The 26513-nt window shown below is 40.9% G+C and overlaps 1 protein-coding gene across 1 annotated transcript in view; it reads right to left on the bottom strand.

The window, feature by feature from the left end:
* The window catches only part of LOC137384766 (hepatocyte growth factor-like), a 47329-nt gene extending 26325 nt beyond the window's left edge, over nucleotides 1-21004 (bottom strand). The window contains exons 1-8 of the mRNA XM_068059193.1: nucleotides 20844-21004; nucleotides 15745-15901; nucleotides 12223-12335; nucleotides 10670-10784; nucleotides 6441-6583; nucleotides 5976-6096; nucleotides 5126-5244; nucleotides 4176-4341 (exon numbers count right to left, since the gene is read on the bottom strand). Of these exons, the coding sequence (XP_067915294.1) occupies nucleotides 4176-4341; nucleotides 5126-5244; nucleotides 5976-6096; nucleotides 6441-6583; nucleotides 10670-10784; nucleotides 12223-12335; nucleotides 15745-15901; nucleotides 20844-20895 (986 nt within the window). The 5' untranslated portion in view covers nucleotides 20896-21004. The remainder of the gene's footprint in view (nucleotides 1-4175; nucleotides 4342-5125; nucleotides 5245-5975; nucleotides 6097-6440; nucleotides 6584-10669; nucleotides 10785-12222; nucleotides 12336-15744; nucleotides 15902-20843) is intronic.
* Between the last annotated feature and the right edge of the window lie 5509 nt (nucleotides 21005-26513).

Here is a 26513-nt window from a genome sequence, read left to right as displayed (position 1 = left end):
TCTTTTACTGAAGGTACTAACTTATACACAGCAAGACTGGGAAGTGCTTTACATTGTAGTTCCTGTGGCTGCTTGTAGCAATTGCTTAGAGGCCGCACGGGTCTGTACATCACATCCTGTCTGGTGATGGACAGCCATTTCAGATACACCCCTTAAAGCAATACTGCAGCACTTAAAGCAATACCACAAGAGTAACTGGCTTGCTTCGTGCCATTTGTACTCTACCACTGTCTGATAGACTTTGATCTGTCTGACTTCAGTCCCAAGATATACTAAAATAAAAGCAAAATACTGCAAATGCTGGAAATTTGAAATAAAAACAAGAAATGCTGGAAATAATCAGCAGGTCTGACAGCATCTTTGGAGAGAGAAGCAGAGTTAACGTTTCAGGTCTGCGACCTTTCATCAGAGTTCTGCTTCTCTCTCCACTGATGCTTCCAGACCTGCTGAGTATTTCCAGCATTTCTTGTTTTTATTACCCAAGATAGTAATTATCTATATAGTTTGAGTTGAAGCAAAGCTACAATTGCTTCTCATCATTGCAAACTGGGAAGCGTAACTCAACTGCTAAAGATCCTTTTTTTTTTGATGATACAATATTATTAATTTCATCATTTCCCTACTATAATATATGACAACTATCTGCGAAAAAAATTGACATATTACACACCATGGATGCAACCATAAAATGCATTTAAACTTAAAATTATTAACTGTGAAACAAAAAGCTTATAAAGGCTATTCAAGCATATAAATTAGAAACGTAAAAAAATAGCATTATATTCAAAGATTTCTGATCTCCATACAAGAACTTTTAGTTTACTGTTAGTTTATGAGCATCACAAGGAATATTGAGGCAAATAGCATTGATGCATTTACGATGAAGCTGGATAAACACAAAGGGGAAAGAAATAGAAGGTTATGCTGATAGGGTTAGACAAAGATGGGTGGAAGGAAACTCATGTGGAGCATAAACACTGGCACCCACCAGTTGGGTTGAATAGCCTGTTTTTGTGCTGTATGTTCTATGTAATCTAGGATACAGGCAGAAGTGAAAGGACAGCCACAATTTATTTTGATGAATTTGTAGGAAGCTGCTATCAACCCCTGAACCATCCACGGTCAATAGAAATTTCTGTTTTACAACTCTTTCGAAAATGGGTTCTAAGCTTTTTTTTTAAAAAAAAAAACGACTATGGACCATAAGAGTTTAATTGGCCCTCAATGAATCAACAGTTAACTAAAAATGGACGAGGAAAATCATAAGAAACCGACTTGACCTTTACACTACTGAGTGTTCACAGCTGTCTAAATACATATAGGTAGAACACAAACACATGGCATACATATGCACACACAAAATTACTCGGGCTAAAATCCACCAGTTTTTAAATTACTACAATTCTGAGAATTTTAAAAACACAACTGTCATGCAGGTCACTTCCTGCTAAGAATGAGGTACATTAATTTCACCACATGGACATTAAATTTCAAATTGTTGCCAGGATGAAGAGAAGGCCTGTTACAAGGGGTTGCCAGGGCCCCTGGCTGGAAAGACATTTTTGCATATTAACCGACTGTGCTTGTAGACAAAGGAGCTAATCCCTGCTCCAATTCAATCCACAAAGTCAGAAATGGTTATAACAGTTGGTCACGTGACCACCCTGCTGGCCAACTTGGGGAGTTTTAAATTATAGAGACAGTGTTTGAACTGGCAGGAAAGCTCTTTGCTCCTGGACTGAAGCAGACCTCCTCTCCTGTCTGCTCCCATCTCTTTTTCACAGAACTCCAAAAACTGACTGAAGACACATGAATCTCAAGAGAGAAAAGTCTTCTACATGAACAAGGTTTAAGAAGAATACTGGGCCCAAACGAAAAGCAAGGATCTACCTACAAAGACTGTACAGCAAGCTTGAAGAACCGTAACAACAACTCTTCAGATATTGCCTCAAACCTTTCCACTTTATTTTTCTTCTGCTCTTTTCTGTCTCTATTTGCATGTGTGTATCGTGTATGCATGCTGGCATGGGCGTGTTGTGTATCAACAGAATTAGAGTTTAAGTTTAATAAAATTTCACCTTTCTTCTTTAAACCTAAGAAAGCCTGTTTGTGCTTGTTTCTTTGCTTTATAATTGGAAAGCGGTGAACAAGGATTCACCAAGGGGGAGCTAGAAATACAGCATGTTTAAAATTAAACCCTGTTACAGTAAGACTAGGTGAAGGCTGAAAGGGAACCCTAGATCTCTTTCTGACCTGGTCATAACACAACAGAATGAAATACGTTTTGATTGTATGATTGGGTGATTGTGTGGAAAAATCCTGGAGAATGTTTTAAAATTTAAACAAAAGTTTCCAACAGTTGGAAGGAATATACTTTCAGAGATGAAAAAGATTAACATGACACACTGGTATCAAGTATCAAATGGTGATGTGACTATCTTACACATTCATAGACCAATTCACAAATAATGTGTCAACATCATTTTCAGTGAAAGAATACCATCTTGGTGAACAGGTGGAATTCTTCATTAAAATTTTAGATTCTCCATCAATCAACACAGCCTTTAATAGAAGGGCAAAAGGATATTATGGTTTACACAATGTTGTTTGTGTGAAGAAGTTATTTCTTTAAATGAAACCAGCAGCATAAACTAATTCAGTAGTAACAAGATATATTTACAAACCCTCAAGCAGGCATCAAGTCAATTTAGTTTGAGGAGGAAATAGGAAAACATATCTAGAAATTTCCAAATGTCAAAGAAATTATTACAACTTAATCCTGTATCATCATAAGAGCCGAGATTTTGTGCTCATGGCAAAACTGTCAGCATTCACCACCATTACTCTACTGAAACTGACAGCAAGTTTGAGAGTCTGCATATGTGCAGAATAACATGGAAATCCAGAAGCTGCTGTTAATGATTTTATGCTCCTTCAGATGTGAACTGTTGAGGTCCTCCCAGAGTGCAATGGCTAAACAAATGTGAATTGATGAGAACTTGCATTTTTAGGCATGTTAGTCTCACTGTAAAAACCCTTGAAAAAGTTAAATCTCGTTGAATGAGATGTAACTGGGTTTTTAACTGTATACTAAGTTCATTATTACTGAAAAATCCTCACTAGCCCTGAAAAGCTAGTTTTATATTTGTGAAATGTCAAATGTCTCTATTAGGATAAAACATTCCACATAGTTTTAAAATACTTTTTTAAAGGTTATTTATAATATATTAGTTTCTATATTAATCTATAATTGTAAAATTTGCTATCTAAAAATTTAAAATAAAAGTAAAGGGATTCAGTGCTTTTAACTTCCTGCTTTGTTGTCGGTGAGAATACTTCAATGTGATTGGTTACTTAACCTGCACAGTGCATGGATAATTTACTCTATCACAATCTCTGTCCTTCAGTGTGGAAAGGTTATATACAATTTCTCTTTGCCCCTCAAAAAATAAGCCAGTACACCTCCAGTTTGCCCTTAATCTGTTCTATTGTCTCTAATTGGGATATTTCATTCTTCAGTGTGATAATTATTACAGTATTTGATTTGCATTTGGGTTGCAAAATGGCATAATCGTATTTTAGAAACTAGGTATCAACACTGTTTTTACTCATTTTACTGTCAAGGCTAAAACTGAATTGAGGAGGTGGTGGAAGCAGGAACAGTAGCGACATTTAAGAGGCATCTAGACAGGTTCTTGAATGAGTAAGGCATAGAGGGATGTGGAATTAATGCAGGCAGGTGGGACTAGTACAGATAGGCATTATGGTCGGCATGGACGCGGTGGGCCAAAGGGCCTGTTTCTATGCTGTACGACTCTATGACTCTATACCTGACATCCTATATCAATCAAAATGTAAATTCTTACCAATCTTTGCATTTAAGGGGAAGCTAGATCAGCACACGAGGGAGAAAGGAATAGAAAGATTTGCTGATGTGGTGTGATGAAGTAGAATGGGAGAAGGCTCATATGGAGCATAAATGCTAGCATAGGCCAGTTGGGCTGACTGGACTATTTCTTTGTGGTAATTCTATGTAATATTCTCCTCAAAGCAGTAGGTCACATAAGTTTTTCTAGGAGGGTTGGAAAAAAACATACATCTGGAAAAAATTAGAAAGTCATAAAAAAACAATCATACACAGGGTTTATAACCTCAGCAACAGCTAGTCTACTCACTTGCACTTATAGTTCTCAGGGGTGAAGTTATGATGGTGAGGATACTGCAAATCCCAGCGTTGGCAGGGGATTCCTGAAGGTGTGGTGTTCATGGTCCCTCTGTAACTCTCCCCAAGATCCTTGAAGCATTCTGTAGTCACCTCCGAAACGTGATCACAATTATGGACTGAAACATTTATAATGTGTTAAATAGGTAGAGGACTACTTTCAGAACTAATTTGCTATTGACGTTAGAAAGCTATTATAGTGCTCACAATTCCAGCATCAAAATACAAACTGTTCACAGTCCACCTTCTTTACAAAAAGCCAGTCCCTATGCAAAAATATTGAAGTAAATGCACTAAGCCTAAGTCCCATTCTATATTAATTCTAAATTAGCAATAATGCATTAACACAACATCCTCTTCTTCCTAAATCATCGCCCTAAAATTAAGGACAATACATGTTTCATTAAGTAAACACCCTGAAACAATTAATTGCATAAATTCAAAGGATGAAAAAATGCATTAAAAAAACAAGTTGTGAAGCCCAAGATAGTTTCTGTTTTTAAAAACTCCCTGGAGTGATTAGCTGAACTCCAAAGAGCAGCTTCTGAGTCATTATCGTGCTGGACATGACCAGAGCCAAATCTGAACAGGGAAGAGGGATCTTGTAAATAACACTTATTAGTCACACTGTATATCACTAAAAAGATCATCACTCTTGTACTCAAATACTAACAAACCAACGTAAGAGGTTTTACAGTGCGCAGTAAGGTTTTTTTCCAACTGGTGATTCTGCATAAAGGAAAATATGAATCATTCTTTTGGGTTGTAGGATTGACAGTGTGTTTTAACTAAGGAAGTAATTAGTAATAACCAGAGGCTTCAGTATAGTTTGTTGCTAATGTGGAAGGCCCCTAATTATGTGTTATTTAAGCCGTAAAAGAAATAAAGAAAATATTAACTCACCACATTCTTTAATGGCACAGTATTCCCAAGGGGTGTGAGGGTCAAGTGTATAACACCAAGGCTTGATACGTCCATTAGGATTACGGCAATAATTATCATTGAGCCCCTTATCTGGAAATCTGCAAATTAAATTATAAGAATTTCACAGGCACATTTTGCTTAAGCTTTAAGTAATTTTTATGTCATATTTAAGCCAAGATGATCAGGCCATCTTTTTGGAGGAATGTTCAAAACAGTTCACAAAGTTTCAAATAGCTCATGAAATGAAATGAAGTGTGCCACTCAAAGCTAACAAACAAGATGGAGCATTGTAACGTTTTGCTATGCCAGACGATGTCTGGTCTTCTGCAATAAAAATATTAATGCCAGCGAATGCAACAGTTCCCCATTTCAGGCAGCTAACACAAATGGCAAGCACTCAGCTCTAGCGTCAAACTCCTCTTCGCTGCCCTAACATGCGACTTAGTCCAAAACTTTGAAAATCAGCCCGCCACATCAGTCTGATATTTCCATTGCGCACATCAACCACCCTTGTGACACTTTGAGCAAGATTGCCAACTTAGTTTCACTTTGTGGCAAATTAAGGGCAGCTTTGTGTGTTACAGTTGCAGGGAAACTGTCAAAACTCATTCCCTGTCACTCCTTCTTTTGAATCCAAATATTGAAAACACTGATGTATTTATTACTTTCTTGTTAATTTGAAATTATGGCTCAATTCCTTGAGCCAGTATTGAGCACTTCTTTTGATAGCACCATGTTTAATTTATTCAAGTTATTCAAAGCAAGTTTGGTTGTTGAAATCTTGCAGGGCAATCTCAAATAAGCACTCTTGCATTTCTGCCTGTCTCACCGTTCAGGATGGAATCTGTGTCTGTGTGGCATCTGAAGATCCCAACGCTGACATTCCTTTCCAGACTCTGTGTGGTCCATGGGTCCTCTGTAAGTTTCTCCATTACATGTCATGCATTCAACTAAATTTTAAAGCAGGAAAAACATTTTGGTCAAAAGTTTCTTAAAATCAAACGTTCCACACTTTTTTGAAGGGATAGTGGTGAGTGGGGGTGCCGGGGGGGGGGGGCGGGGGGGGGGGGTGCAGAGTGAACTAGAATGAACATTTAAAAGCAAGCTGACTATTTCATCTCATCACTGATTCACATCATTTGAATCTCATGTACATCTAAAAATACATCTCACTGTTCTCAAACTGCCCTCAATCCAGACCCTTAACCTTACTGATCAGATCTTAACAATCATATTTAAACACTTAGCAAATAGAGATTCAGATTCTTTGTGCATCTCAAGGGGAGTACGTCACCTTCTGAACATTGTGGAACAGCACAGCTCTCCAGACGAATCCCTGGGTGCATCGTGAAGCACCATGGACCTCCTTCCTCACCTCTTGGATTCCTGCAGTAGTTCTCTTGCAGGTTCTTATTACGATTGTTTGAAGGAAAAAACCTAATCAAACAGACAAAAGTCGTTTCAAGTTAAACATGTGCAACCTTGATCCAGTATAAAAATTATGAAATCTATTGGTTTTCAAGATATTTAATCAACTAAAATCAGAATCATCTGTACTTGATCAATCTCCCATACCAGTGGAATTTTGCGACCCCCCCCCCCACCCCCCGAATGAGTGGGCTGGTGGCGGGGGTGCTGAAAAATTGAGTGGGAGGTGGGGGAGGGGGGCCATTCCTGACGCCTTCCTGCCTCCACTGAAATTTTACGCAGGGTGGTGGTGGCGAGAAACTGCCTGCCCACCCCAGGCCGTTAAAGACACTGAAATGGCCAATTAACTGCCACTTAAGGGCCTCCTCCTGTCTCTGGGATAGCAAAGGCCGCAAGAACCGCGCCTGATAAAACCAGGCAGTCTTCTTGCAGGCTAGAGGGGGGCCTCACCTGATCAGGCACCCTATGTCCCACAGAGGGCCACCCCCGAAGACCCAACTGCCCCCAACGCACAACACTCCCCCCACCCCACCTAACTGACCCCCCTTTCCTCACCTGGGCCCAGTCAATTGTCCCTGGTGAAGCTCCAAAAACCTACCATCTTTCGGGAGCCATCCTTCCTCTTCCTGCTGAAGCCGGGTATAATTCTTGCAGTGGCCACTGCTCCCGGTGGCGCTGCTGGGTCTAAGAGCTGCTGGCCCGCTGATTGGCTGGAGCTCCATTAGGTGGGAATTCCTGCCTCAAGAAGGTGGAAGCCCCACCCAAGACCAATTAAGGGCCTGGGCAGCAGTAAGTCCCAGCGTGGTTCCCCAGGCCCAGCGGAGGCGAGCTCACCACCAACTCTTGGGCTGGTGGACAGGGCATCCCACCCAATTTAAAATTCCGGCCTATGTCCTCTTACCTCTGGCAACTGGGGTTTAATATAGTTCAGACTGATGGGATGAAATGCTATGCTAACTGTCAGAGTTCAAAATCCTAAATGAATTTAAGCAGCTTGAATTTAGTTCCATGAACAGAGTTAACAACACATAAATATACTATTAAGTCCAACTGGCACTAAACTTAGCAGCTTTATTCAAAGATGTCAAAAGGATGGCTGGTGCAAAAAAAGAACATGCTACCCCAGAGTATAAGGCAGGTTTCAGAGACTGAGGTTAAGATTTACTGCTGGGCTTTAACCTGCATTTGACCCATGTAATAAGTCAGTAAAAATAACTGATGCCAATGCCCGATCCATGAAATATTACATCCCAACATGGGAATTCCTAAATTTGATAAGGGAATAAGAGACATTGCTCAAAAAGGAAATTTGTGCTTACCTACTGTTTTTCATTATCAGTTATTAAAGCAGCTTATGGAAGTGCTTCATGTTTGATTACTGAAAGCTCAAAACACTAATTCACTTGACATGTTTTATATTCACTGTATACTTGGTCTATCAGGATTGCATAATATCCATAATGACAATGTTCAGTTTTCGTTAGAGATCAATACTGGCCTCTACAGAAGAAAACATCTTGCATGACCTTAGCATTTGTAATATCAATTATGACATTTTTTTTGCAGCAAGACCTGGACAATATCCAGGCTTGGGCTGATAAATGGCAAGTAACATTCACACCACACAAATGCCAGGCAATAAGAGAGAATCTAACTATCTCCCCTTGACATTCAATGGCATTACCATCGCTGAATCCCCCACTATCAACATTCTGGGGTTACCATTGACCAGAAACTGAACTGGAGTAGCCATATAAATACCGTGGCTACAAGAGCAGGTCAGAGTCTAGGAATCCTGCAGCGAGTAGGTCAGAGTCTAGGAATCCTGCGGCGATTAACTCAACTCCTGACTCCCCAAAGCCTGTCCACCATCTACAAGTCACAAATCAGGAGTGTGATGGAACACTCTCCAGTTGCCTGGATGGGTGCAGTTCCAACAACACTCAAGAAGCTCAACACCATCCAGGACAAAGCAGCCCACTTCATTGGCACCCCATCCATTAACATTCACTCCCTCCACCACCGATGCACAGTGGCAGCAGTGTGTACCATCTACAAGATGCACTGCAGCAACGCAACAAGGCTCCTTAGACAGCACCTTCCAAACCCGCGACCTCTACCACCTAGAAGGACAAGGGCAGCAAATACATGGGAACTCCACCACCTGCAAGCTCCCCTCCAAGCCACAAACCATCCTGACTTGGAACTATATCGCTGTTTCTTCACTGTCGCGGGTCAAAATCTTGGAACTCCCTTCCTGACAGCACTGTGGGTGTAGCTTCCCCACATGGACTGCAGCAGTTCAAGAAGGCAGCTCACCACCACCTGCCCACATCCCATGAATGAATAAAAAAAAGATATATACTTGTGTCAAGTTTTTAAATTGCAAAATAGAAGATACCATTTTGATGTGGTAACTGAACAATTACCAATGGACAAGAAAATAAATAAAAAGGACAACAAAAGTCCTTCTTGACTCCACTTTGTTATGAAAGTGAAGGAATTAGAATGGTTTAAAGTGAGGAGTAAGTTCTGACTCTTCAAAGTCAGATATGCTGCTGGGGAAAGCAGTTAACTATGTAGATGATATGGATTCTCTACAAGTAAAACCAGCTGATTCACAATTCTATATTTTAAAGCCAATTTATTCATATAGAAAGAAGCAAACATAAATAAAAGTGCAGAACTAGACTGGGGAAAGCTGCAAAGCCCCATTTTCTGAATTATTATTTTTGAAGCATGTAAAGAGTATTAATAAAAAGTTAATTGTAAATCATATTGCTTTTAATAGATAAACAGTGTAACTTGGACATTCTGACAATATTCCTGAAGGTTCCTAAAATGGACTTTGAGTGTTTCCCTTCAAGTAGTGGTTAAGTCATGTAATGATGCTCCATTCAGATGAGTGGTACAAGAGTTTATGACATTGAAGTCGAAATTTGCTTGTATGTCACCTACATATCCTTGAAAAAGGGCAAGTCATCCAAAAAGGTTATTGTTCTTAGAAGAATGTAACACTCATTGATGAATGTGCACAAAGTACACTGGCAGAGTCAAAGATGTCGATTGAATTCTCTCCCAGGAGATTGCTTTGTCTGCATCTGGACAAATATCATTTGTAAAGAAGGACTGAAATCTTTGTTCCAGGACTCATGGAAGTATATTTTGCTCCTCAGGAGCTTTATCTACAGTCCTTAAAAATTGCAGCTTTAGCATCTAATTTGTCAAACATAATGCATATTTTTGTGGCACATAATCTTATAAAACTACTTTTGTTTTTGCACTTTGCAATGTTACTACCCAATCAATAACCTTTTTTTTTCCTGGTGCAATCATTTAATGGACCATTGATCATTTTATTTACAGTGAATTCAAAGTGATTGTTTTTCTGCACAACAGGCCTTGATTTAAACCTGACGGAGCAGGCGAGAAGAGGAGATCAATCAGGAACCAGTAATGAAATTATACCAAGTTTGAGGTTTAAAAATCTATCAATTTTAAGACAAACAGAAGACTGAGGGAGGTATTGAGCTCCTCAGCTTTGAAGTCTTTCATTAAAACATATTCTCAACTCGAGTGGATTAAGAGAAATGCTGAGGGGATGTTTCCCCTCGTGGGGGAATCTAGAACTAGGGAGCACTGTTTAAAAATAAGGAGTATCCCATTTCAGATGGGGATCAGGAGGAATTTCTTCTCTCGAGGGTCAATAATTGTTGGAATTCTCTTCCCCAGAGAGCAGTGGAGGTTGGGTCATTGAATATATTCAAGGCTGAGCTGGATAGATTTTTGATCTACAAGGCAGTCAGGCGTTATGGCGGGGTGGGGGGGGGGGGGTGGTGGGTTGGTAACAGGTAAGTGGAGTTAATACCACAATCCAATCAGCCATGGTCTTATTGAATGACGGAGCAGGCTCAAGGGGCTGAATGGCCTACCCCTGCTCCTGTTTCTTATGTTATTAACCTGGGTGGTATTGGATTCAGACAGATAAGCTCCTTTAAGATGTCTAAACAACCCAGTATTACTTAACAGACTGTTTGGCTTGGAGGGGATGAAATCAATAACATTACTCAAGTCCAAGTATATTTTAAATGTTACCTATGGTCATGTGGGATTGTTGAATTCCAGTATTGACAGGTCTGACCACTTTCTGTCACTGACTTTGTACCCTGGTAGTTTTTCCCTTTTCCAATAATGCATTCTCTAATATAGTCTGCAGAAAATGAAATGGTTTTGTTAATGTTACATACTCGTAAATTAAAATATTTTCATTGACAAAATATGTATTCAAGCAAGTAGCTTTCAAATATGGTCACTATTTTCTCTTTAGGTGGCAACAGATTGTGGAAAATAAGCAGCAATTTCATCCAACAGGAATTCCCCCCACTTTACATCATGGTCACCTTTCTTGAGCTGAGTGCAGTAGCCTTGGAGCATTTGGGATGGGGAACATACTACTTACCATTTCCCCATCACTGGCAGACTGGATGTCAAGTCTATCAGACTCCTAGACTATCCCGGTGGCATCGGCTGATTTAAAGTAAGTAATTTCAATCCTTCATGGTTTTTCCTGCTGCTACTTTCAGTGGCAGTGAATGAAAGAAGGCATGTCAGGGTGATCAGTAGGCAGCTTATCTTGAGTGGGCACTGCTGCCAAAATCTCTACATATTTGTTGGTCCAGGCAGACCTACTTGACAACCAGTATCTTTGCAAAGTCTACAGAAAACTAGATGCAAAACCATGTCACCTGTTGCAAGGACACTTTCAACTACCATGCAGCACAGGGCTACAATTGAGTAACTGAAGTGACCAGAAAGCTGACATATGGCAATGCTGATGCACAAGGATGGTGCGATGGCTAGTACAAGGCACCACCTTCCTCACATGCATGTCATGCAATACCACCACCATTTGGCATGAAACAGAAGGTCAGGATGCTGGACTGCCCTGGACTCATACCGCTTCCTAGGGTTTTCTTATGCTTAGGTTTTGGGTGATACTGCTAGTCCCTGCCCCTGCCCTTTCAGCCTTGCAAATGCAGCTCAGGGGTTGACAGGCCTCCTGAGCCTTTCAGAATTTTTGATCTCCTATTCTGACATCCATTTTTAATTGTTCTTTCTGTTCAAATTTCACAAGTTCAACACCATTCTGCTCTCTGCACACATCCAAATCTGTACCGGAAGCTCTGCAAATAAGCCAAGTTTGGACAATGGGTATAAACAGCTCACTTCCATTCGGTCTGTCTGAAACCCATCACTGGCCATTCAGGTGTAAATTATAACAATAACAGAAATTCAAAGCTCAGGTATCTGCAAACTGATGATTTTCTACTTAAAACTGAAATACAGTGGCTTCAATTCATTTCACACCACTTGAAGCCATTAGGCTACAAAATAATTTCCAAGTAAGAAAAATTGATAAACCAGCAAATCAGTTTATAGGCTTTTTTCCAGTTTTGTATTTTGCTGGGATAATCTAGTGAATCCTGGAAAGTTACAGATCTGCACATTAAGGAATCTGTAAACAGGGCAGTGCCCCAAAAATAGAAATTCTGACTGCTTTTATCCTCCTCTCAATAATCATCTTAAGCCACAATGCTACTTGTTCAATTTAGCACATCACACATTTATTCAATTTTCACCGACATTACCTTTCCTCTCGTAAAGGTCAAACCCATTGTCTGGCCTCCCTTTCACCCCTTTTGTTTTGCTGTTAAATGACAGCCAATAGCACCGCTTCTCAATTTTCGCAAAATAAAAGGCCCTGGAAATAAAAGCAACAAGTTAGGTTGAACTCTTTGGTTCCCTATAAACATTGTTATGACCAAGGCTGGAGGAGTGCACTCTCTTTCTCTAGTTCTACTTCTCCACCGGTCACAACATATATTTAAATGCTTACTCAGTTACCAATTCGGCCAATTATATACTCCATCTATTTCAGTTTCAGAATAAAATCCACCAACCAGCTTTCTTTAATAAACAACAAAAGTATTAATTTATTATAAAACAAGACTTAGTCAATAAAGATGCAAAGCTTGAACACACAGTTTGAAATATGACAGTAAATATATACATTCACTTCTAAATACCCACCGCACACACACCAGTTAGAGGAAAAATAAAGAGGCTTTGGCCAAATTATTTGTTAATTCTTGAAGAAAAAGGATAAGATATGTTATGTTCCAGATGACATACAGTTTGGCATCCGAGTACATGTAGACGGGTCACTGGGATCTTTTCAGAAGCAGTTCATTCAGTAGATGTCGCGAGGAAGTATTCCAGAAGCTTCTCAGGAGAAATACTGCTTCAGTTTCTTTATTTCTTACATTTGATTCTCCGGGTGAAGATGAACAAGTCTTCTCTTTTAGCAGACTGACCTCCAACTGACTCAAAACAGTATTCAAAAATGAAACCCACTCTTGAGCACCATAAATCTTGACATGTCACTTCTTTTGTAAACAACTCCCACAGTTAGAAGGCACCTATTGTTTATGTAGCTGAAGACATGTGACATCCAGTAAATGTTTTTAAACAGAGTCCTTCCAGTGACCCTTTAAAAAAAGCAAAGTCCAACATCTATGGAACCCCTTCAGTCCTCCAATAAATCCATCTCCACAATTCTAAAACACGAGTCCTCAAAAAATATTTAAAAATAGAAGGACTTTCATAACAACCTCAAATATAACATCCTACACATTCCTCACTATGCTGAAATCAAAGCTGGTTGCAGGATTTCTCATTCAAACCCACTCTATTTCAGGATCTCAAAAATCAGGAGCTCCTGACAGCTCCTATTCTTTCATTCTCTTACAATCAAAAGCATTTTGAAGCTAAGCTTAGCTTATCCAATCATACCATCAGTAAACATAAATCCCAGTGCAGTACAAAGCAATATAGACCAAAGATCACAGGATTAATTACTAGTTTGTGCTGAAGTAGCTGATTGTAGCCATGGTGCCATGGTGTTATTTCAGGCACAACAATAAAGTCCTCACTCCTGATTGTTATCCTCTGACTCTTGCTGGAAAGTGATCATATTGTATGAAGAGAGAAACAGGTTTGTATGTGTTGCCTTCCAAAAGGCAGTAGTCTGCCAACATTCACTGTCTGCACTCACACATGAAGAAGGATCACTTGGGAGAGGGACCAGTGGGCTGCCAGAACCAATGGAACTACACTCCAGCAGGTCAGTGCTTTCAAAAGAGACAAGGAGAAATCTAGTGATTAAGTAATGACGAAGCTTGAAATAATGGAATTATTACTTCTCAGTTTACTCTCTCATTCTTTTCAACCCTCATGTAATATTCCAAAGTCTTTATCTAGGTTTCTCAAAAAATTAAAAATGATACTTTTTGAATGTTTTTTTGAATTCATTCATGGTATGTGAGCATCACTGGTAAGGCCAGCATTTATTGCCCATCCCTCATTGCCATTGAGAAGGTCGTGGTAAGCTCCCTTCTTGAACAGCTGCAGTCCATGTGACTACGCTAGTCACGACACTAGAAGGCAATATTCCACAAATAATTATTTAGAAACCTAATCAATAAAGTCATATTTAACTCAATGTTTCCTTAGATTGGAACTTGTTTTCCCAAACATTTTTGCTTCTGGTCCTGAACATAAAAAAATTGCTTCAACACCACCATTCATTAATTACCTTTATTTACCATAGAAAAGAAAGTCAGACAGTACTGTATATATTCATGTAAAACTCGATCTTGTATAAAAGTCGACCCCATCCCCAAATTTTAACCTCAAAAATTGGTTTCAAAAATTCGACAATTACGCAAGTATATATGGTACATAAAATGGGCTGCCAATTCAGTACACCCAATTTCAACAAACTAACCGAAGCATCACTTCCCCAACATAACTCAGCAATCACCTGCTCCTCCACTCTCACCCAGAGACACTCTATCACCTCTGGACACCGTTCAAAGAGACATTATGGGCAGGAATTTTGCTCTGCCCTTGGGGACTGGAATGGAGGCAGCAGGGGGCAAACAAAATGGCAAGGGCTGCGGGGAAGCCAGAGGATGGCCTTGGCCACCCCTCCCCCATGGGAAGACACCCCCCCACCAGTTGCACAAACCCAACACGCACACACCCCCCTGCCCCTCCACCCACCTTTTGCTGTTGTCTAGGCCTGCATGACTTCACTGTTGCTGGGTCAAAATCCTGGGACTCCCTTCCTAACAGCACTGTTGGTGCACCTACACCCAAGGACTGCAGCGGTTCAAGAAGGCAGCTCACCACCACCTTCTCAATGGCAATTAGGGATGGGCAATAAATGCTGGCCTAGTCAACGATGCTCACATCTCACAAATGAATATCGAAAAAAATAAAGCTCTGGTTTGGCCCCAACTGGGGTATTGCATCCAGTGCTGATCACCACACTTTAGGAAGGATGTGACAGTCCTTGAAAGGGTGCAGAGGAGATTTACCAGAATAGTTCCATGGATGTGGTATTTTAGTTACAAGGTTAGGTTGGAAAAGCTGAGGTTATTCTCCTTAGTACAAAGGAGATTTGAAGGGAGATTTAATAGAGGTGTACAAGATTATGACAGCTTAGATAAGTTAGACAAGGAAAAACTGTTCCTTTAACTAATGGTAGAGGGATTAGGGCACACAGATTGAAGGTTTTGGGCAAGAGTTGCAGGGGGAATATGAGGAAGAACGTTTTGTATGCAGTAAGTGGTAATGACCTGGAATTCGCTGCCCGCAAGGGTAGTGGAAGCCAAGACATTCAATGATTTCGAAAGGAAATAGGATGGCCACTTGAAAGAAATAAACTTGCAGGGCTACGGGATCGATCAGGGGAGTGGGACTGACTGGATTGCTCCATGGAGAGCCAACATAGACTCAATGGGCCGAATGGCCTCCTTCTATGCTGTAAATGACTCTATGATTCCACAGCCAGATCCAACAAAGAAGACTTATGTTCCTTGTGGCAGTTACATGAGGAGGTGGAGGGGAGGGGGCGGTTTTGGCGGGAGGTGGGGTGCGGGTGGTGGTGCGGGGAAGGCAAAGGTTGATATGGCAACAGTTATTAGGCAACCAGCAACCCTTCACTGGCATCCAACATCTGAGCCCCAGCTCCATGCTGCTCCCAACATGTCAGGGGCTCTGCTCAGATCATATTATTGGCCCTACAGTCGTCAATGTTTAGTTACCTGCAAACAAATCCTTTGTACTTCACACACCGCTTTGCACATTGTTCAGTGGTGTTCATTCGTTTAGACCTTTGTGGCAGGGACCTTTTGACCAATACATGTCCAGGCGTCTTCAGAAAATCGTGAAGGGCATTTTTTCCTGTCGTCATTGAATCAACTGATGAGAAAGGGGAAAAAAAATCTATAAATATTGAACTAACTGAAAGTGGGGTTTCCACACTTATACTAAGTCTATAACTGGATGTTGGCAGGGTAAGTGCAGGGCCGGCTTGCATTACTGTTCATCAAAACCATCAAAAATCTATCAACCTTAACTAATACATTCAGCTTATAAGACAGAAAGCAAAATAAAATGGACTTCCATTTAAAATATACTATCAACAAGTTTACATTTGTATTAACAAGCCAATCAGCCCATCAAATCCGTGCTGGTACCCCCCAACTCCCATGCCCCCACCACCACCACCATGAGCCATCTAGTCTAATCCCACAGTTCTGCTTACTCCAAATACCCTGTAATAATGATAATAATAATAATAATAATAATAATAATAATAATACCTGTTTGTCAAGCAGCTATCCTATTAAAAGAATAAATTTATGGACTCTGCTTTAACCAGGGCTTGTGGTAGAGAATTCCACATTCTAACCACCCTTGGTATAAAGAATTTCTGTTCCAAATTTGTGCACTCTCATTACTTTCACTGAACATCACTATCTACCTTTTTATAACTCCCATAAGGGTCATCCATTACATGTTTTCACTCATGGAAAAAAGCTTAAACTTCTTAAGTCTCTCTTTATAATTTGAATCCCTTATCACTGGTAACATGATTGGTAAAGCATCTTTTCCATTGTTTTGTATTCTTCCTACAATAGGGTGCCTACAAACTGTGCAGAATATTTCAATTGCAGCCTGCGATCTAGTTTAAATTTAAAATTGCTTTTTTTTTTGTTTTATATTCCACGCACGAGATACAAAACCAAGAAGGAAGTATTCCTTTTTTATACACTTATACATTTGGACTTTCAATTTAATTGACCTTTGTATCTCCACACTAATGCTCCTCCATTCCCTATAAGACATATTTCCTTCCCCTATTCTACCATAAAAGTAATATTTAATATTTTTTCATACTGAACTGCATCTGCCATCTGGTTGCCCATCCTGTTCACTATCCATGCCCTCCTGCAGTATGTCATCATACTTTGTCATATATTCATGATCTGGTACCATTAGCCAAGTTCAGCATTGTTTCCTCAATTCCCAAGGCTAGTTAACTTTTATAGTGAATCAGTGATGCTAACATGGATATGCCCATGTTACACCAATCACTGCACCTTTTCAGTTTGAGAACCATCCTTATTCTACTGCTCTTTGGTTCCACCAAATATCGTTTCATTCAAATGATTATATTTCCCTTAATTCCATGTCTTATGTAGGACCTTATCAAATGCTTTTTGAAAATCCATATGAACTAATTGTTCTTATGTCCACTGCAAATCCTTTATCTATTTTGTCTGCTATTCTTCAAAAAAATCTACAAGGTTGAGCATGCATGACCTGCCTTTAGCAAGCCATGTTTCTCCAAGTGTTTACAATATTTCATTCGGTATTACGGTCTCTGGTTTTTGCCAATAACTGACAAAAGAATAACTGTCTTCTAATTTCCTAGCTTATCCCAGTCTCTTATTTTTGAAGTGGGGTGTCATATTTTCTTACCCCTTCAGTCCCCCTGGCACAACTTTCCTTTCCACAGAAAGTCAGAGCAATAATGGAAAAGTGACAGTACAACTTTAGAGCGAATATGGTGTTTCAAACCCTTTTTGCAGTTGCAAGAGGCAGTATGGAGTTCAGCTATACTGTGGGATGTTGTGAGCGACTTGCAACAATATACATGTTGGATTTACGAAAACCAGATCATTAATATATTTCTCCCACTATATTGCTGCCATGTATAATAGACACAGAATAGATTTTGATTATCTTCTAGTAACTACTTTATACTCATGAATCATTATCACTCTTCAATGATATCAACACAGCTGCCTCTGGTACAAACATGACAGAATAGAACCCCCATGTATAACAAAGTCAGCAAACCCATCGATGAGTGATTTACACACAGGCATCTAATTTTGTGGGTTCATGTGCTGGTTAAAAGACACATCAGTTGATCTCCCACTGTTTATAATGTCAGCAAAACACACAATTAAATTACTGTTTTATAATTACTCCCAGGTATCCACTCCAGATTTAAACTGTAAATATGCAGCACCCTACAGTCACCATGAAGTTACTACTGATGATCAAGAAACATGTAAATGGCTCTAGGTTGTCAATTCTATTTATTATAGATAAAAACATTTAAAAATCTGTAAATAATGAAAAAATGAAATGAAAGCAGGACCTCCAACTGAAACATTCATGCAAGTTTTCAGATTCGGGTAGAGCTTTTCCCATTTGTTGTACAGTTCTAATTAGAGGTGTGTGGTCTGTGCTCTCTTACAGCTGATCTCTACTCTTCATCCTTAGGTTGTGTTTCAGACTGTCAGGAACCCTGAGGCCAAGAGTGAGCATTCAGCAGAACAAGCAGACAAACCATAGCTTCCAGAAACTGAAGATTAGTTGTAAATTCTGAACAACAGACAAGGCTCGAAAATCCGTTTTTCAACAGGACTTCATGAATACACTCAAACATTTCCCAAAGAACATTAAATAAAAAGCCAGTTGTATGTCACTGCAGCATCAAATATTAAACTTAAAATTGATACATGAGGTAATTATGAGAGAACAATAGGCTTAGGTGATGTTAGGAGATTAGCTGGATTTGTTTTAAACCAACAACTGAACTCACAGAATTAATGAAGAAGAGAAAGCTAAAATTATTTTCTGGGAGCAGTTATTGGCACCCTTTGTGTTTGGGCTTTATTCAGTTTTAGATGTTTCTATGTCAGCTGTCAGAAGGCAGAGGTAGATAGATTCTTGATTAGCAAGGGGGTGAAAGGTTATTGGGGGTAGGCGGGAATGTGGAGTTGAGGTTACAATCAGATCAACCATAATCTTATTGAAGGGCGGAGCAGGCTCGAGGGGCCGAGTGGTCTACTCCTGCTCCTAATTCGTACGTTCTTATGTTGGGGAGGGAGCAGGGGAAAGGGGATGGGGGTGGGGTTGAGGAGGTTTTAAGGACATACGAACATACGAATTAGGAGCAGGAGTAAGCCACTTGGCCCTTCAAGCCTCCTCCACCATTCAATAAGTTCATGGCTGAACTGATTACTCCACATTTCCACCTACCCCTGATAACCTTCCACCCCCTTGCTTATCAAGAATCTATCTACCTCTGCCTTAAAAATATTCAAAGACTCTGCTTCCACCGCCTTTCGAGATAGAGAATGCCAAAGACTCACGACCCTCTGAGAGAAAGAATTTCTCTTCATCTCTGTCTTAAATGGGCAACCTCTTATTTTTAAACAGTGACCACTAGTTCTAGATTCTCCCACAAGGGAAAAATCCTTTCCACATCCACCCTGTCAAGACTCCTCAGGATCTTATATGTTTCAATCAAGTCGCCTCTTACTCTTCTAAATTCCAATGGATACAAGCCTAGCCTGTCTAATCTTTCCTCGTCAGACAGCCCACCCATTCCAGGTATTAGTCTAGTAAACCTTCTCTGTACTGCCTCCAACACACTCACATCCTTCCTTAAATAAGGAGACCAGTACTGTACACAGTACTCCAGATGTTGTCTCACCAATGCCCTATATAGCTGAAGCATAACCTCCCTACGTTTGTATTTAATTCCCCTTGCGATAAATTATAACAATCTATTAACTTTCCTAATTACATGCTGTACCTGCATACAAACTTTTAGTGATTCATGCACTAGGACACCCAGATCCCTTTGCATCTCAGAGCTCTGCAATCTCTCGCCATTTAGATAATATGCTTTTTTAGTGCCAAAGTGGACAATTTCCCACTTTCCCACATTATATTCCATTTGCCAGGTCTTTGCCTACTTACTTAACCTATCTATATCCCTTTGTAGCATCCTTGTGTCCTCTTCACAAGTTACTTTCCTACCTATCTTTGTGTCATCAGCAAATTTGGCAACCATACCTTCTGTCCCTTCAAAGAATTGAGACATGGGGATGGGGGTTGGGGCGAAGATGTGGGTCAGAGTAAATCTCATTTACTATCCCCTCCCCATGACTGCACCTCTGGCACTTCTGGGGAAATTTGCTTTTGAACCCAAATGTTGACTGGGAAGTCACAGCTTATAGGAAACTCCAACCTTTCAATTACCTGTAGTAATTATTCCCACACACAGCAGGCAGGTTATCTTACACAGTAACTGCTCAAACACTCACCTGTATATTGTGTATTAAAAAGAGACACACAAAATAAAGGAAAATGTTTCAAAACTAGTTTACTGACAGCAAGCCAGTCATCTCAGAAACATATTGAAACAGTTTTTTCTCATTATATTTTTGCTATCTTTCCAATTTCTAGATTTTCAGAATATTCTACAAGACTCCTTATGACCCAGGCACAGAAATGGTTAAACAACTCAGCACAAAATCCTGCTCTAATAAACCATGACTTAAAGTGGTGTCACTGTGAAGGGAGGATCAGCTTTTCATCCAGAAATTCCCCAACAGGACCCTGAGCCTCTTTTGCTGTCACTGAGGGGAGAAATAACAGAGGGTCACGTCCAATAGCATAGTAAATAGGTAAAGATACATTGTGGTTTGATTTACATGATTATCTTTAGCCCATTTTCAAATGTCTAAATAACAGCCACTGTTGGCTATTCAAAAGACTGGGTTATTCCAACCAACTTTACTAAAGTGCAGCGAACAATACAGGGAGCAATCAGCTCTTTATAAGGAGTGTTAACTCCTCCATGAACACTGATCGTTTTCATCCCGATCTATAAAGCGCAGACAATGTTGTTCTGTAAACTGAATTGCCCCGCTGTCTTGTTGGATTTCCTCTAACTTGCCAAGTTATCCATCGAATTCTCTTTGCAGTAACTTTTACCCCGCATTAGATACACACACACACACACACACACACACAACGCAGAGTATCAAACCTGCTAAGATGAGGGTGAGGATGAGCAACAGGAGGCTGGTTGTCCCCAGCATGGTTCGTGTCAGCAATCGATCTGAGCACTGGATGTTGCTCCCGGGGTTTTATCCTCTGCTGCAGTGTTTGGAAAATATTACTGGAAAACTGCATTTTTTGGGGGAAAAACTGCTCTCATGAGGCCAACCAATCCAACCACAATCCCGCCCCTTCCCGATCTCCACCAGTCAATGATGCTGCTCATTGGTTTGGAATATTTTACTCGAACAAAATTAGGAAGTGAATACCAGGGTCAGATTACTGCAGTTGTGCGTGATCCCTGGTAATCTAGAGGGATGTTTTAAATTGCATTGCATGGGGCAACAAAAATGTACAATTTTCAAACTATGCTCCTACAATATCTCTCAATACTTCACCAATAAACCAGTAATAATATACTGTTACCTGTGTTCGATAATCATTTGCATAATCCGCTTGGGGTAGGTGTTGAAATGAACCTGCAACATCAGTTAATCTGCTCAATTCAAAGTTAATTTACATTATTTAGACTAACCTAAATACTAAAATGTCTATAAAGGGTGTATGTAACGTTACATAAGTACCATAACATTCCAACATAAGGTTTGATTCTAGAAAGTGATTTAATAATTCTGGTACATGGCAGCTGATAATACAAAGGAAAATTTGGACCATGACCAAGCAGAATGTACATCTGGTGCTGCTCAAATCATCCGATTGGTGAGATTGAAACTTACTGTAAAACTTTGCGAGTCCTGTGTATAGTACCCTGGCCAGAAACTCGGAGTAATTACATTAGCAAGATCCAGGAATTTATTTTTAAACTTGTTACATTAATGTTGATCTAGAATGATAAGCCTGTTTCTGATTGTGTTATTACAGCAAAGCAGATGTCCCATAGCCCAACTGTGACTAGTCTGCTTCTGGAGTGTGTTTCTAATGCTTATTGCAGTCTTGCAGTCAGAGCCAGATTTAGAATTCTTGGAACCCTGGGCCCCACGAACATTTGGGCCCCTCTTCACATCCCTCCACCGCATAACCAGCACCCCAATCCATGAAAAAGGTGTAGTAAAATCCATGAAAATGTTCACTGACTGCAATGGTTGGATGCAGTTTTTATGCCTAATAATGGGCTGGGGGCCCCATTTTTGCCTGGGCCCCCTTCCAAGGTGCTTGCTGGGCCTCCCGGCATAGACTCGATGGACTGAATGGCCTCCTTCTGTGCTGTAATGATGCTATGACTCTATGACAATTGGGCACGGTTCCCCATTGGCCCCTGCCCATGGTAGCCTGAACCCAACGCGTGTTCAGCCCCTGGTGTAATACAGCAAATTTACTGAAGTAATATATCTAACACACATAATTGATACTGAAGGGTACAGATGAAAGAAAAGAAAAGAATTATACAGCACTTCAATACACTTTCTTAAGAGGGGTATAGCTTTCTTTTTCATGTCTCCCTGTGACCATTTTTCAATGAGAGCGGAATCCTCTTGTAGTGATCATGCAAATGGAAAATGAATGGATAGAAAATCATGTGACGTACATGGCCCAAATTACTGATGTGCCATCGTGGGGTTGATGGCTCACATCAGGATCATGATTTGCAAAATGACTGCTATATTGCTCAAATCCCACTTGAAATAAATCTGTCATCAGCTGCATTGACCAGTTTGTACTGAATTGCCCATATGGAATGCAATTCCGAAGGTGCACACTTCTCAACGCCTGGCTCATCTTCAAACATGTATTGACAGCTGCTTGCTGATTCTTCCTAATTCCTTGCTGCCTGTTCATTGCTAGCTTTCCGAGCTGTTCAGTGATTTTTCAGCCTATTGTTGCAGTACACCTTTAAGTGGATCATAGAGTCATAGAGTTATACAGCACAGAAACAGGCCCTTCGGCCCATCGTGTCTGTGCCAGCCTCAAGCACCTATCTATTCTAATCCCATTTTCCAGCACTTGGCCCATAGCCTTGTATGCTATGGCGATTCAAGTGCTCATCTGAATACTTCTTAAATAGTGCGAGGGTTCCTGCCTCTATCACCTCTTCAGGCAGTGTGTTCCAGATTCCAACCACCCTCTGAGTGAATTTTTTTTTCGTCAAATCCCCTTTAAACCTCCTGCCCCTTACCTTAATTCTATGCCTCTTGGTTAGTGACCCATCCACTAAGAGAAAAAATGTCTTCCTATCTCATCTATCAATGCCCCTCATAATTTTGTATACCTCAATCATGTCCCCGCTCAGCCTTCTCTGCTCTAAGGAAAACAACCCTAGCCTTTCCAGTCTCTCTTCATAGCTGAAATGCTCCAGCCCAGGCAATATCCTGGTGAATCTCCTCTGCACCCTCTCCAGTGCAATCACATCCTTCCTATAGTGCGGTGACCAGAACTGTACACAGTACTCCAACTGTGGCCTAACTAGCATTTTATATAGCTCCATTATAACCTCCCTGCTCTTATATTCTATGCCATGGTCAAAGGCAAGTATCCCATATGCTTTCCTAACCACCTTATCTACCTGTGCTGCTGCCTTCAGTGATCTATGGACAAGTTCACCAAGGTCCCTCTGACCCTCTGTACTTCCTAGGGTCCTACCATCCATTGTATATCCCCTTGCCTTGTTAGTCCTCCCAAAATGCATCATCTCACACTTCTCAGGATTAAATACCATTTGGCACTGCTCCGCCCATCTTACCAGCCCATCTATATCGTCCTGTAATCTATGGCTTTCCTCCTCACCATTTATGACACCACCAATTTTCATGTCATCTGCAAACTTACTGATCATACCTCCTATATTCACGTCAAAATCAAAAATGTACACTACAAACATCAATCCCTGTCGTACACCACTGGTCACAGGCTTCCACTCGCAAAAACAACTTTCGACCATTACCCTCTGTTTCCTGCCACTAAGCCAATTTTGGATCCAATTTGTCAAATTGCCCTGGATCCCATGGGTTCTTACCTTCTTAAACAATCTCCCATGCGGGACCTTATCAAAAGCCTTACTGAAGTCCACGTAGACTACATCAACTGCTTTACCCTCATCTACACATCTAGTCACCACCTTGAAAAATCCAATCAAGTTAGTTAGACACGATCTCCCACTGACAAAGCTATGCTGACTATCTCTGATTAATCCCTGCCTCTCCAAGTGGAGATTAATCCTGTCTCTCAGAATGTTTTCCAATAGTATCCTAACCACTGATGTTAGACTCACCGGCCTGTAATTATCTGGTTTATCCCTGCTACCCTTCTTGAATAATGGTACCACATTTGCTGTCTTCCTGTCCTCTGGCACCTCTCCTGTGGCCAGAGAGGATTTGAACATTTGTGTCAGAGCCCCTGCTATCTCCTCCCTTATCTCACATAACAGCCTGGGATACATCTCATCTGGGCCTGGGGATTTATCCACTGTTAAGCCCACTAAAACAGCGAATACTTCCTCCCTTTCAATGCTAATATGTTCAAGTATATCACAATCCCCCTCCCTGATCGCTACATCTACATTGTCCTTCTCCACAGTGAACACAGATGAAAAGTAATAATTTAAAACCTTACCTATGTCCTCTGGCTCCACACACAGATTGCCACTTTGGTCCTGAATGGGCCCTACTTTTTCCATGGTTATCCTCTTGCCCTTAATCTACTTATAAAACGCCTTGGGATTTTCCTTTATCTTGCCCGCCAGTGTTTTTTCATGTCCCCTCTTTGCTCTCCTAATTACTTTTTTAAGTATCCCCCCTATATTTTCTATATTCCTCTAGTACCTCCGCTGTTTTCAGCGCTCTGAATATTCCATAAGCCTCCTTTTTTTTCCTGATTCAATCCTCTATATCCCTTGACATTCAGGGCTCTCTGGATTTGTTGGTCCTACCCTTCACCTTAACGGATACATGTTGGCTCTGAACTCTCACTATTTCCTCTTTAAATGACTCCCACTGGTCTGATGTAGACTTTCCTACAAGTAGCTGCTCCCAGTCCACTTTGGCCAGATCCTGTTTTATCATATTGAAATCAGCCTTCCCCCAATTCAATACCTTTATTTCTGGTCCATCTTTGTCCTTTTCCATAACTACCTTAAATCTTACAGAGTTGTGGTCACTATCCCTGAAATGTTCCCCCACTGACACTTCTACCACTTGTCTGTCTTCATTCCCCAGGATTAGGTCCAGTACTGCCCCTTTTCTTGTAGGACTTTCTATGTACTGGCTCAAAAAGCTCTCCTGTATGCATTTTAAGAATTCTGCTCCCTTTAAGTCTTTTGCACTAAGACTATTCCAGTTGATATTGGGGAAGTTGAAATCCCCTACTGTTATTACCCTATTATTTTTACACTTCTCTGAGATTTGCCTACATATCTGCTCCTCTATCTCTCCCTGACTGTTTGGAGGCCTTCAGTACACTACCAGCCAAGTGATTGCCCCCTTTTTGTTTTTAAGTTCTACCCATATGGCCTCATTTGAGGAACCTTCTAAGATATCATCCCTCCTTACTGCAGTGATTGACTCCTTGATCAACAGTGCAATACCACCTCCTCTTTTACCCCCTCCCCTGTCTCACCTGAAGATTCTATAACCTGGAATATTGAGCTGCCAGTCTTGCCCCTTCCTCAACCATGTCTCTGTGATAGCAATAATATCATAATCCAATGTGCTAATTATCGCCCTCAATTCATCTGCCTTACTAGTAAGATTCCTTGCATTAAAATAGATGCAATCCAGCCTTGCATTTTTCACTTGTGCCGTAACAGGTCTATATTTACTCTGCCTTCCAGACTGACTAAGTTTCTCTTCTATATTTGACTGTGCATCATGCCTCACTGTACCTCCACTCTGTATCCCATCCCTCTGCCAAATTAGTTTAACCCCCCCCCCCGCCAACAGCACTAGCAAACCTCCCAGCAAGGATGTTGGTCCCGTTGTAGCTCAGGTGCAACCCGTCCAACTTATACAGATCCCACCTTTGCCAGAAACAGACCCAATGATCCAGGAAACTAAAGCCCTCCCTCCCGCACCATCTCCTCAGCCACGCATTCATCTGCTCTATCCTCCTATTCCTATACTCACTAGCACGTGGCACTGGGAGAAATCCAGAGATTACAACCTTTGAGGTTCTGCTGTTTAATCTGCTACCTAGCTCCCTAAATTCTTGTTGCAAGATCTCAAACCTCTTTCTACCTATGTCGTTGGTACCAATGTGTACCATGACCTCTGACTGTTCACCATCCCCCTTCAGAATGTCCTGCAGCCGCTCCGTGACATCCTTGACCCTAGCACCAGGGAGGCAACACGTAATCCTGGAGTCATGTTTGCGGCCACAGAAACGTCTATCTGTACCCCTTACAATAGAATCCCCTATCACTATAGCTCTTCCACTCCTTTACCTCCCCTCCTGTGCAGCTGAGCCACCCATGGTGCCACAGACTTGGCTCTTGCTGCATTCCCCTGAGAAGTTATCTCCCCCAAAAGTATCCAAAGTGGAAAATCTGTTAGATAGGGAGATGGACCCAGTGGACTCCTGCACTACCTGCCTAGTTCTTCTACTCTGCCTGGTGGTCACCCATTCCCTTTCTGCCTGAGCAGTCTTTACCTGCAGTGTGCCCACCTCCCTCTACGTGCTATCCATGATGATCTCAGCCTCGCAGATGCTC

Source organism: Heterodontus francisci, chromosome 27, assembly GCF_036365525.1.
Source record: "Heterodontus francisci isolate sHetFra1 chromosome 27, sHetFra1.hap1, whole genome shotgun sequence".
NCBI lineage: Eukaryota > Metazoa > Chordata > Chondrichthyes > Heterodontiformes > Heterodontidae > Heterodontus > Heterodontus francisci.
Note: the sequence above shows the minus strand (reverse complement) of the source record. Positions and strands in the feature narration are given on the sequence as shown.